Source organism: Ruditapes philippinarum, unplaced genomic scaffold (assembly GCF_026571515.1).
Source record: "Ruditapes philippinarum isolate M1 unplaced genomic scaffold, ASM2657151v2 ctg5529_1_1_1_1, whole genome shotgun sequence".
Taxonomy (NCBI): domain Eukaryota; kingdom Metazoa; phylum Mollusca; class Bivalvia; order Venerida; family Veneridae; genus Ruditapes; species Ruditapes philippinarum.
The window spans coordinates 29,038-43,233 of record NW_026856817.1 but is presented as its reverse complement, the minus strand read 5'-3'; the positions used below and the strand labels follow the sequence as shown (position 1 = coordinate 43,233).

The 14,196-nt window shown below is 32.7% G+C and overlaps 1 protein-coding gene across 1 annotated transcript; it reads left to right on the top strand.

Annotated features, from left to right (window-relative positions):
• The first annotated feature begins 2,068 nt into the window (after positions 1 to 2,068).
• LOC132747781 (uncharacterized) lies at positions 2,069 to 3,373 on the top strand. Its single transcript, XM_060737276.1, has one exon. It carries the CDS (start codon positions 2,069 to 2,071, stop codon positions 3,371 to 3,373), a length of 1,305 nt encoding a protein of 434 aa, XP_060593259.1.
• Positions 3,374 to 14,196: the final 10,823 nt, after the last annotated feature.

Here is a 14,196-nt window from a genome sequence, read left to right as displayed (position 1 = left end):
TGACTTTATATTGTATTATACCTTACGTTATAAAAACTCGTAAAGTCACATTTTAATGTGAAATGCAATCTGTTATTACTCATTTATCTTTCAATCAGTATTAATCGTTGTTCAGTGACTGATATTCCTCAATTTGTTTGGTGATATTTTTCATGTATATATTTCAGTATTCATGCTTGGCCTGGGTTCCTTGGGTTCCATCCGCAATGACTACGCATCTTGATGGTAGTCCATTTGATGAGTACAGCAAATGCGTTCGTTTTCCTTGAAATACAACCGCCAGGCAGTTCTGCATCTACAAGATGTAGAGGGGATATTGAACGATAGACTTGCCGACGGAATTCATTCTTTATAGTCTGTTTCCTAAATCATATTTCTAACACCACACAATTCGCCTGTCGTTCTGTTTCTTTAAAAAGTCCATTTAATTATCATATGAGATCCACATTATTTCAGACACGAGCGTGTCTCTGATTAAAACCAACGACTTTATGTAATCTAGACCAACAAGAAAGACACTTAATAAATATTTTATGTAGATCTATAGACAAAATGTATAAATCTTATTCTAACACTGTTGACCATTACGTTGTTCCTAGTGACCGCAAACTATAAAACAAAGACAGTTAACTACTCACAGTATGGTTCTACCAAATATGAAATCATCAATCAATTAATAAAGGTTGCATGGAATTGTTTGTTGTCTGATTTGACGACGATTTGATCTTTTGGTTTTTGGTCATACCGGTTTCTTGGTGGTCGATCCACTTGACCGTCTTTCCTTGAAAACTAACTAGTAGTTATCAATTTATTCACAAGTGATATACTACTTATATAACATGATTTCTGTATAAGCGGTGAGAAAAAAGTCATTTAACTGGACGTCATTGATCAATCGTCACTGAAAAATTACACCTCGCACGAGGTCGAACCATCTAACTTTGGATTACTAATCAGATGCTAAAGTTGTTTCAAACTAAGATGCCAGACGGTTTTTGATGAATTAAATCTTAAAATTTAATTGTTAGCAATGATGTTCTTGGCTTTGACATCAGTGAACCTAAACTACAACCAAAATGAGACAAGTATCCAAGGTATTTGTTGAATATGGAATGTATCGGTCAATGAGCGCGGCTAAAAGAAACATAAGGAAAGCGCGTCAGATTTAAGGAACAACAGATGTTTTTTCGCTAGTTTGTTTATTTGTTTGTTTTAAATGACACATATAACATGGCAAGTATCTCCAGCACACCGAATATCAAGAATAATAAAACAAATTATGCGTTATTGTATTGATAAGTATCGAGAACACTTACACACCGTGTTACGAGTTGTAATTATTATTTTTCGTTGAGCACAAATGTGTACGAAGGGAAGGGCTTAATCTAATGTCACTAGAACTTGTTGCCCAACTCATTAGCTTTTTGTTATATACTCATCATTTGTATACTATTTGACATGTATTTGATGTACTAGGAATGTACTTCTTTCTGGTATACGAAATTTGAAATTTTATCGGAAGAAGACCAAATTGTTTTCAAAATATCATTTTATCTTTTTTTTTTGTAAACTTATTTTCATCACCTAAATTTCCAACGCGAATAATCGTTTGGTCACTGTATAAATTTTGCCGCTTGTTATCTTATTTGATAAAAGGCCGGGAAGCAGCGAGTGCCACTTTAAAAGGTAACGATGAAACATTAGAGAAAAAACATTCTGCTAATGAATCCTTGTTGAATCCTTATCATCTTGCATCGAGAAAAAAACAGAATTATTATATTTTGATAGTGTTATATGTGTGTTTCTGAATTGGGAGGAAATATTGAAAAATAAGGGCATTTTATAGGAAGAATTAAAATTAAAACAATACATTATAAAATAGGAACTGCGAAAAAGGGAACGGTTCAAAATAGATTCTTTGTATAGAAATTCTATAAAATTGTATTATTATGTTAAAGCGAGCAATTGACAGAGACGGAAAAAAGTTCATCAAATGTATTGAAAATTTGTGAAAATAGACTACATTGAGAACAGAAAAAATTGGCTCTTCTTGGTAAATATCTTAAAAATGGATACGTTTAAGATGGTGGATATTGCTTATATCACATTTTATAATCTCAACTGTACTGATAATAATTACATTGAATGTAAAATTGCCTACTGGCTTTGGCGGATAGTACCCATTCCGCTTCTTGTGGTTGGCATATTTGGAAATGTGTTCAGCGTGATTGTGCTATCAAGACCACGGATGCGTAAGAACTCGACATCAATATATCTTCTATTTCTAGCCGCATCTGATATGGTCAGCTTGTTGTTTGGTCTGCTACCGGATACAGTATACAGTATAACGGGTGTCAGGTTTGTTGATCGTTCTAAAATTTACTGCAGAACACGACTTTGGGTCATTCATTCGTCAGTCGCGTTTTCTGTATTGTTGCTTACATTACTAACATTGGAACGCTTGTTATTAACAAAGGCACCAATTCGCGCACGAAGATTATTCACACCTAAAACATCTTTAGTTGTTTGCATGACTACCCTTTTTGTCATTATTCTTTCAAACAGTCATATTGTTTATGGATTTAAACATTACCTGAACAAACAAGAAATCCTTGAAGAATTTGGGAAAGACCTATATCCTGTTTTACATTTCCCGTGTGCATACGTAAATAAAACGTATAGGGCATTTTACACCAGGACATGGGGAGTGATTGTTCTGCTGGTATTCAACTTTATACCAGCAACAATTATTCTAATAGGAAACGTTACAATCGCTGCTGACATAATCCTGAGGAAGAAACGTCTTAACAAGACCTACCCGACATTGCATATATCCACTGTAAATTTACAACAGTCATGCAGAAGCCGGACATGCAGCCCTGTTTTAAACACGGAACCCATTTCCATACAAAGGATACCTCCAGTTTGTCCACAAATAGACAATCAAAAAGGTACAAACAATCCAGAAGGTACACCAAGAACAAAATATACAAAAGTAAAGACAGTTGGTCAGCACAATAATGAAATTAAAAACCAACCCTTGACGCGTTTGAAAAACCAAACACCACCTGCTAAGGCAAGCAAAGTAAAGGCTCGTTCCCCAAGTCGCATGCTGTTTACAATGACCATATTTTTTATGGTGACTTCGTTTCCTTACACTTGTTGTGTTGTATTAAAATCACAAATAGGTGAGTTGAAAGAAAGGGACATTTCCAGGTGGCAACTTCTAACTATTGTTGTTCTTATACTAGGATGGTGCAATAATGCATTGAACTTTTTCCTGTATTTTGTGAGTGGAACATTATTTAAACAGGAATGGAAGAGATTAGTGAAGTCCGGAAAAATCAGATTCTGTAGAATATTCGAAAGATAACATGGAAAAGCGATCCGAAAAATGATTTATTCAACAGAAGGAATTTGTAAAAGATTTTAAGAAGTAATTGCAAACACGTTTTTCTATTACGGTGACTAGATTTTATTCGAGTGGCTTTTTGGAAATGATTATTTTGACATAACTGTCATATCTGATGGGACCATGATACACAAGAAGTTGTATTTTACATTTCTCTTCGGTTGAAAATTTGTAAAATGTTAAAGGAAAAGAAAAGTCATTGTAACACTTATTAATGTTCTCCGGTAGCTTGAGTTAAGATCAAGCCGGTGCTATGGGGCGTGAGGGATGTTGCATTTTTCATTATTCCTCGTGTACAGACTCAATCAAATCGAGTCCGCAATTTTCATGTTATTTTGCCGTTTTTAATGCCTCCGAAAGATGACATTTCTCCAGATATTGCCTGAATAATTGAGAAATAAAAAAAATATGAATATGTCCTTTTGTCAAATGTGTTCAAAAGCATTTAATTGGATGGGGTATTCATTTTTTAACGCTTTACTGAGAAGAAGGAGTGTCATGGTTAACAAAGTGCTTACCGTTTAACGACGATCTTATAACCGTATTAACCATACCAAAGGAATTCTTATATTTTAAACATTTAACAATTTTACTTTATGACAAAATACACATTTCGTTCCTATTTTTTTTATAAAATTCATCATGATAAAATATATCCAAATAAAGAGTGTGTGGAAATAAAGAGTAGCTTTTTCCGTTAGGGCCGTACCGTACACAATAATACAGTCAGTTCAAGTAATATCACATCTTGTTATACTAAGAAAAGAGAATATTTAAAATCATTCTTAAGTTTCTTTGGCTATTTGTCTAATACTAACCTCGGTTACCTGTTTCCTGTACCTGCTACAGACACTGAATTTTCTAACCGAGTTTTGTCTAAACCCCGGCCGAAGCCGTTTAGACGGTTAAAAGTGACACCCCTTTGTAACGTCAGAATACCGGTACGTTTATGTGTTAACATTACTCATTACTTTCAGAGCATCATGTAGAATCAATAGTTGAAGAGGGATATATTTACGTCTAAATGCTAATTATAATGAAACTTTATCGACCACGGCGTATGTACAATGATTTATGTGCTTCTTTTACCTAAAGTATATGAAAAATTAAGCTTGGAATGAAATAGACAAGATTTTATTATCTTGAGATATAAATGTATCGTGCTATTTAACAAAAAGCCGCAACGCCTACCATTTGTTTCGATGATTATTACCAACACATGTACAGTTGCTTATCTATAAAACAGACAAATGCATCATGACAACACCACCTATTCTAGACATTCCAACATTTTCATAACAGTCCGTAAGGCAAAGGAAATGCCATTTGGTTATTTCTCTATCTTTGAGTGTCATTTAACCGATATTCCTTTTAAATATCATTTACTCTGTACAGAAAAAATGATGTCGTAAGTAATCAATAACCATTAGTTTCAACAGTTTAAAACACGACCTCTTCCAGACCCTTAGAATTCTGTTAAACAAGCTTTGTTACAAAGGTTTTCTAAAGATTGACTGTTACAATGGATAGACCAACAGTTGTTATTGGAAAATTTTAAGGATAAAACATAAATCTGCCTAAAATATAAGAAATACTGTCCACTCTTTTTATAAAATGAACATTACAGGTAATTTCCGACGGAAAGAAATTTTCAGGGACCACGTAATTAATTTATCGTTCAAGCAAAGTAAATTACAAAATTAAAAGGAAATATGGCAAAATATAAAAGTATCATTTTAAGTATTGTTGTGCTCAGAGACCCTTAAAGTTTTCATTTTGATTATATCATTCTGACTTTATCATATCATATTATACCATACTGTTACAAATCTATTTAATCCGTACTACCGGGATTCGTCAAAGAACAACATGACTGACACTATTTTCTGTTTAAAATTATATGAAATTTTCATAAACTGAAAGAAACATTTCCAAATCAAACTTACAACATAAAACTGGCATAATCAAATCTTAGAGTATAAAATATTCAGCATACCTTACTCGCCCTTTCTTCAAACTTAAGCAGTATTTAATTAATTCTCTGCATTATAGAAAAATTGGAATAAATCATTCCAATAGGCACGAAAAATATGAAAATTAAGCTTTATTTTCACTATTCACATTTTAATGAAATTCTCAGAAACATCCGGCATTTAAAGTAATTCAAATCACACAGTGCATATTAAAGGAATACAGCAAGAAACGACAAGGGCATTTTAATTTCTGTAGATCAACAAATACCTGGTCATCAGAATAACAAGCAAAAGTTATGAAATCCTAATATGTAGTCTTTCCGAAAAACAAAAGAAACAAATAAAAAATGCTACCGGTATTTTATTGTAATTTGTAATCATGCTTCGTGTACAACAAAATGATATATATGATACAACATTTCGTTTTCCGTTCCTAACATCGATCATAAATAATTATTAAAAAAAAATGTTGTTTTTTTACTCATATTTCTCACTCAGTGATAATCGCTTTGACTCATTTGTCAGAGCTCAGACTTTTAAAGCTTATTACCCTTCTAAAATGCATCGTTTGCGTATGGTACTGTAGCTAAATGCGCCCGTTATCAAATAAGTACTGATTAAAACCAAGGTGCACACACCTGCGTCTGCTAGATTTCTTTCTGTAATTAGTACACCCGGGTGGGAATTAGTAGAATCCTGACAAGTATTGGTCTATCGAGTCGGTCATGTTTGGAGCACGGCAAATTCTTACTCCTTTCGAACAATATCAATGCGGATGTATTTCCGTCAGCAGGAAAGGTTTGTAACTTATGTATCTCTATTTGTGGAGACCTTTCGGTGGTGTTTATGGTCCTTTGGGATCAACCGAGTCTGCAAATTCAGATTAGCATTCAGTCACCATTTAAAAGCGGGTGGACTTAAACCAATGCTTATTTTCACAATTATCATACTCCGCGGTGAACGCATCATTTAGATGAAGAATAGTTTAATTATAGTTTAAAGCAAAACGAAACATTGAATACACATTCATTATGCAGCCCTTCGAAGAAGAGGGGATATATTGTTTTGCTAATGTCAATCTGTCTGTCTGTATGCCGGTCTGCTCGTCGGTAGACAACATGGTTTCCGCTTATTATCTTGAAAATTCATATTTCACATAGTGATTGGTCATAACTAGTAGATGACTTCTATTGATTTTTGGGTCACTAGGTCAAAGGTCAAGGTTACAGGGGCCTTGAATGGAAGTATGATTACCACTTATTATCTTTGTATGATAGTATGATTTTAGCTCATTATCTTAAAAGATAATTATCACAAAGTCTTCATATTTCACATATTTATTGGTCATAACAAGCAGATGACCCGTATTGCTTTTGGGGTCACATGTTCAAAGGTGCTCGTCACAGGGCCTTAAATGTCAAAATGGTCTCCGCTTATTGAAAACTATTTATCACAAAGTCTTCTTTTTTCCATACTGAACACTTCCATGTACCCATTTATTGCAAGTTTTTATAACAAAATTACCAATAATGTAAGTCAAGGAGAGAGGGGGGCATATGTGTCGTTAGACATTTTTTTTGCTTGTTATTATTAGGATACAGTTTAAATTATGTGACTTGTAAACACCAAGTATTCCTGAAATAAATCAACTGAAAAAATATTTTAAATAAAAGAATTATTTGAGAATTCAATAACTATGTCAGTGTTTAAGCACAGAAAGCCGAAATTGTATCCAAACAAAAAAATAACAATTAAAAAAATCCCATATATATACTATATTTTTATAGTATATATATGGGATTTTTTAATAGTATTTTTAAGTTGGATTGAATTTCAGGTTACCGTGGTTTACTATTTTCAATATTTTGGCATATAATTAAAATACTCATTTACATGCAGAAGAAAGTGTGTTGCAAAATAAATTGAAATACATCGTATATCAAGATTACAGTGAATGATGAAGATGGTAATTTCATTAAAATTTGTATTCCCTTAAATATTAATATATGGTGTTTAGAGGCACCAAATATTGAAAATCAATTTATACTATTTTATTTATCTATACTATTCTTATTTAAGGAAAAGTTTCTCGCGGTTAAAGATTAGTCGCAGACTACAGAACATTTATCAAAATTATTAAATAATAATAAAAAATCAAACAGGCAGTAAACAACTATATATATATATTAAATATATACATTAATTATAGTAATAGATAAGAGAATTTCAGTTCTCATTTAGATAAGTATTTTATGAAATATGTCTCGTGTTCAATGATGATAATTTTATACTTTTTTTTTCATGAAAATGTTTCACAAATTTTGGTTACAGACTTACAAAGTGAAGTAATGTGTGAACATAATACATTTCTTTAATAATTACTTTTTGAGAAATCACCATGTAAGCCAAGACTCAAAGAACGAAAGAAAGAGCTGCAATCACATGCCTGGTACAGCCCATATTTGTAACTTAGACCATAAATAGTTTAAAAACTGTATTGTCCGTTATAGTTTGATAAGCTAGCTAGCTTGACATAGTTTGAAATTTCTTGTATTTGTTACAGTATATGTCAGCAGACGGTTGTAGGTTATGAATTTTTGACGAATCATTCTATTTTTTGTAAAGTGTTTATGTAAAGAAACATTTGTGTATGTGTGTTTCTCTTTGCCAATTGTAATACAGTAATGTTGGTCATTTGGAACAGTAGTGTAAGGTTTTGCATAATATTTATAATCCTGCATTTGCAAATACTCAGATTTGTTTAGACAGTGTAAATCTACTTGTAATATAGCATTGTGAATCAATAATTTCTGCTGCACAATAATTGTGTTCTAGGTGGATTTTATTTCTAAATGTTTAACTTTTTTTGGTTTAAATTTTTGGAATTGATTTCCCACAACACTGTTGTTCAGCTCATTGAATATAGCATACTTATATATGCTTGTTGAATAAAAACATATATACTTAGTGTGACAAAAAGACACTAGATCTGCGATATTAAAACTGCATTGAGATTTTTTTTGAGGAAAATCAATTGAAATACAATAAAATAAAATTTCACTTAGATATTTTGCACCTGTCAATATTTTGCCCGCTCGGGGGTGGGGGTGGAGGCATACATGGGGTTTTAGACAGAATACCATTCCTGACAGGCGGGAATTTGACAAACTTCTGGAATCCCGGTCCCGGGTAATAGACTTTGGCCGGTTTTTACATCCCGGGACTCGGGAATTTCGAAGCCACAAAATAAAAAAGGGGAGTAACCACGATAGGTCTAAAGACGACGGCGATATTTTTATTTTTTTTTTGAAGTTGCAGACATGAACGCATGAAGGAAGACTTTTCGAATTTTACTGTAGAGAAAATAGTGTGATGGGGCGAAAAGATTGCCCCAGAATTGAGATTTATATTCAAAGGTATACAGGGATTGTATTCTCCATTTATTTTCACCTATACCCAGACATAGTATGCATGGAGCCTAGCGGCATTCCTGTTTGTCATCATCTGTTTTTCGCGAATAGACCTACTTATTTTGCGAGTCTGAGAGGCGTCATCACACGAAGCTCACATATCTCGTATTAATAATACTAAATCCACAAAAGAACGTTCACTTTGCCTGTAGAATATAAACGATTACAGCAGAAAATTTAGTATTTAACTGCAGTATGAATGAACTGATCGAGTGACACAAGACGGATGTTGATAACACACACAGAGAATTATTTTATTTTAATCTATTATTTTAATTATTTTAACGCCTATGCGACCAGTGCAGATCCAGATCAACATGCACATCCGTGCAAGGGAGTCCCAATCCAAAGGCTGAAGTCATGGGACTCCAAGTCAGTAATTCCCGTGAGCCTTGTTAGAATATGATATTTAATTAAGTAAGAAAATGCATTTTAGATATATCAAAATACATTGTGTTTTTTTTTCAGATTTTATGCAATGGTTGATATATTTAAAAAAAAAAGGTAATTTATCGTGAACTAACCTACAAATGAAATTGTATCCCTGCAAATTTCTTATATGTCACATGCTTGTAGTTATAGTACATTATGTAGGGTTAATGGTTTAATTATGTAACAAAATATTCTTTTTTCAACTTTACAATAGAGCTGTTGTTAATTGGACCTGATATCGCAGACTTACTGAAATTGTGAAAAAGTGCCGAGCATTTGGTCAGACCAAGACACAAATTCTGTCATATCGAATCGAAATCGGTCTGATCAATATGATATCTGGGGATTTATTTAATTTAATCTTTAAATAGATTGACCTTAAAGAGACTCGTGACTCGTTCATGGATTGTCACCGAGAATGAGTTTAAAAAGAAATCATCTTAAAACTCTTATAAATGATTATTTTGCAATTTGATTTCGAAATTGTAGAAGAAGAAAAAAAGTAAGAAAAAAAGATTTCACCCATGTAGAGATTCGAACCAATTAGGACCTTCCGTTTACTAAAATGAGTACCTAATGGACTGAGCTAGCTTGGCAATTGACATATAGAACTGATATCTATGTAGATAAAAATGAACTTGTACCATCATGTGATTAACATCGATCGACCAATTACGATACAGAAATAAATCTCAATACCGTCATTGACGGATATAAAAGTGTTCCAGCTTTCAGAATCTTAGTTTAAATACTTCTAATGATTTGGTACACTTTATTTTTCAATTTAAAACAAAAAATCTTAAAAAGTGCAATATACAATCCATGAAGAAGTCCCTTTAATCTAAGGACCAAAATCTTGAGTGCTTTCATTTGCCAATTTATTCTACAAGTCCATCAAAACAGGAAGATTTCACTCTTATCTTTCAGATCAATATTAGATGTTTATTGAATATTGTCCCAGAAACTTAAAACCTATCAGTTGTATCTTTTTTCCAGAACATATTTTTAGCAATGACAAGTTATTATATATATATATATATATATATATATATATATATATATATATATATATATATATATATATATATATATATATATATATATATATATATATATATATATATATATATATATATATATACTATATATATGAGCTGTGAACAAATCCTTAGTTACTGGGCGCCGACATTTTGTACGCCGCCACTTAAAATCAACATTATCAAACGCTAAACAAACGCCTCAATGGTTGAATATTTAGACTGGTTTCATGCACACAATGATATGACTGAAGATTGAACGATAATACTATTTTGGCATAGTTGAAAGTCTTAACTTTGTGATTTGTTTTGTATATTTAGTCTGCAAAAAAAATTCACATGGTTTATTTCCTACTTAAAGATATTTAAATTAGGAAAATAAGATAACTTCATGCAGTAACCTGAGTTAGTCCTACTATAGAGCTATAGCACTGCCAGTTCTATAAATGCACCTGTCAATATTTTGCCCGCCCGGGGGGGCGGCGGGCTGACCCAGGGGAATTTGACATCTTAAAATATTTGGAGTCTAAATCCCCACCCTAGAGACAACCATTTTTGTCTAAATCCCCACCCTTGAGCCTGCTTGGTGCATCAAATGTCCCGGGGTAGGAGAAAGGGTAAATATCTAAGAGATCAATCAATAAATAAAACTGTTATCAGAAAAACAATAAAAAAATATAAGTATATTTAAAAGGCTTATCATAAGGAAAATAATGAATCCAGATTAATGGGCATCTGAAGTAAGGTAGGTAAAGTTCAAATTAGTATGACATGTATTGTAATTATTACACCAAATAAAGTACATAATACAAATACATGATATTTCTATTTTTCATTCATTATTTTACCGTTTAAGGTGAAAAATTGATGTATTTGAAAAATCATCAAGATTCATTTAATATTTATTGCAATTTTTTTCAAAAAATAAATTGTTTATGATGAAAATCAATAAAATTAAAATAATTGTAGTGGCATATCTTCCATAATAAATTGAGATTTTCTGCGTAAATTTGGGTATTTACTTAATTTTTTTGTGTGGATTTATTCATACAATGATATTTAATTATTTTCTTACAGATAAATAACTTTTTTATATCACTTTAATTAAAAAAAAGGCCAAAAACATAGAGTTCTTTATTACACTCCATTAGGTGAATTGGTGTCACTTTTAACAATCGTTGTCATCTTGGTGAAGGGATCGTTGTGAAGGTGTGTTACCACTAAATTATCAGATAGTTTTATAGCGTTATTCTCTCATATAAACTGGTATTCATTTGTGTTTGAACGTGCATTGTGCTTGCGTAAATTGTGTTATAAGCATAGAAATTGATATTTAAAAAAAGTTGGATTTTTTCATTCGGGCATCTAAATTATTTTTAAACTTATATATTGTTATAATAATAATGACTAAATAAGTTTTGAAAATAAAATCATTTGTAAAATTCATTTTATGAATTCGGTTAATTCCTAAACATAAATGAACTTGGCTTTTTAAAGTTCATCGGTTAATTTGCAAACAAATAAAAGTTCATTTTCATATAAATGGTTTTACCAGAGGTAATATTTGGAAGTGTCGTCACTGAAATGTGGTACATATGGACATTGACGCTCCAGGTATTTCATGTGGCAATCTTTGACGATGTCTTCAGGCAAATCTCGCACCTTTTGAAGCAATGTTCTAGATATTTCATGCGACAATTTGTTAAATATCTCCAACGAAATCTAGAACATGTAGAGATATGCGTTCTTAATATTTAATGTGACAATATTTGACGATATCTCCAGCCAAATCTAGTACGTGTAGAGAGAGACGATCTAGACATTTCAATGTGGCAATCTTTGACAATGTCTTCCGTCAAACCTTGTGCCTACAGAGAAAGGCGTTCTAGATATTTCATGTGACTATCTTTGGCAATTACTGTTGTTAAATCTGGTATATTTAGAGATACGCCTTCTTGATACTTAATGTGGCAACCTTTGAAGCTGTCTCCAGTGAAATGTGTTGCTTTTAAAAAACATGCATTCTTTTTTTTATGTTGCAATCATTCTCAAGCCAAATCTAGTACATGTAGAAATAGGCGATCTAGAAATTTGATGTGGCAATCTTTGGCAATGTTTTCAGTCAAACCTTGTGCCTTTAGAGATAGGTGTTGCATATATTTCATGTGGCAATTTCTGACAGTATTTCCAGCCAAATCTGGTTTCCTTTTAAGGCAGGCCTTCTTGATATTTTATGTGTTAGTCTTTGACAATGTCTCCAGCCAAATCTGGTATATTTTGAGACTGGCGTTTTAGATATAACATGTGACATTCTAGATAATATCTCAAGAGAAATCCGGTACATGTAGAGGTATATTTTCTTGATATTTTATGTGGCAATATTTAACTATGTCTCCACTCATATCTAGTTCCCGTACACACTGAGGTTGTAGATATTGTAAGTTGCAATCTTTGGCAGTGTCGCCAGTGAAATGTGGTACATACTAGTATAGAGATTGACTTTCCAGATATTTAGTGTGGCAATCTTTGATAATGTCTCCGGGCACATCTGACATCTTTTCAGGTAGGCGTTTCCGATAATGCATGTGGCAGTCTTTGCAATATCTCATGTGAAATCTAAAACATGTAGAGATATGCAGTCTTGATATTTAATGTGTCAATCTTTGACAATATATCTAGACAAATCAGGTACCTGTAAAGATAGCAGTTCTATAGATTTGATGTGGCAATCTTTGACAATGTCTCCAGGCACCTTTTGAGGCAGGCGTTTCCGATAATGAATGTGGCAATCTTTGAAATATCTCCAGTGAAATCTAGAACATGTAGAGATATGCGCTCTTGATATTTCATGTGGCAATCTTTGACGATGACTCCAGTAACACTTGGTACCTTTAGAGATAGGCGTTCTTGATATTTCATGTGGCAATCTTTGACAATGTCTCCTATAAAATCTGGTACATATAGAGATTTGCGTTCTTGATATTTCATGTAGCAATCCTTGACAATGTCTCTAGTCAAGTATGATGCCTTTCGAGATAGGAGTTATAAATATTTCATGTAGCAACCTTTGACAATGTCTCTTTTCAAATCTGGTACATATAGAGATATGCGTTCCTGATATTTCATGCAATCTTTTAAAATGTCTCTAGTCAAACATGATGCCTTTAGAGATAGGCGTTCTAGATATTTCTTGTGGCAATCTTTGACAATGTCTCTAGTCAAACCTGATGCCTTTAGAGATAGGCGTTTTAGTTTTTTTTCATGTGGCAATCTATGACAATGTGCTTAGTCAAATCTGGTACTTGTATGGACTATTGTTTACACATAACGTGTGGAAATCTTTAAAAATGTCTCCAGTCCAATCTGGTACATTTGCAGATATGCCTTTCTGATATCTGATATCTTTGACAGTGTCTCGAGTCAAATATTATGCCTTTTGAAAATGCATTCTAGATATTTCATGTCGCAATCTTTGACAATGTATCCAGCCAAATCCTGGTACATACAGAGATATGCGTTCTAGATATTTCATGTGGCAATTTTTGACAAAGTCTCCTGTCAAATCTGGTACATATAGAGATATGTGTTCTTGATATTTTATGTGGCAATCTTTGACAATGTATCCCGCCAAATCTGGTACATATAGAGATATCCGTTCTAGATATTTCATGTGGCAACATTTGACAATGTTTCCTTTGAAATCTGGTGCATATAGAGATAGGCGGTCTTGCTATTTCATGTAGCAATCTTTGACAATGTTTCGAGCCAAATCTGGTACCTGTAAAGACTGGCGTAATAGATATAACATGTAGCCATCTAGATAATATCTCAAGCCAAATCTGCATGTAGAGGAATGTGTTCTTGAGGCAATG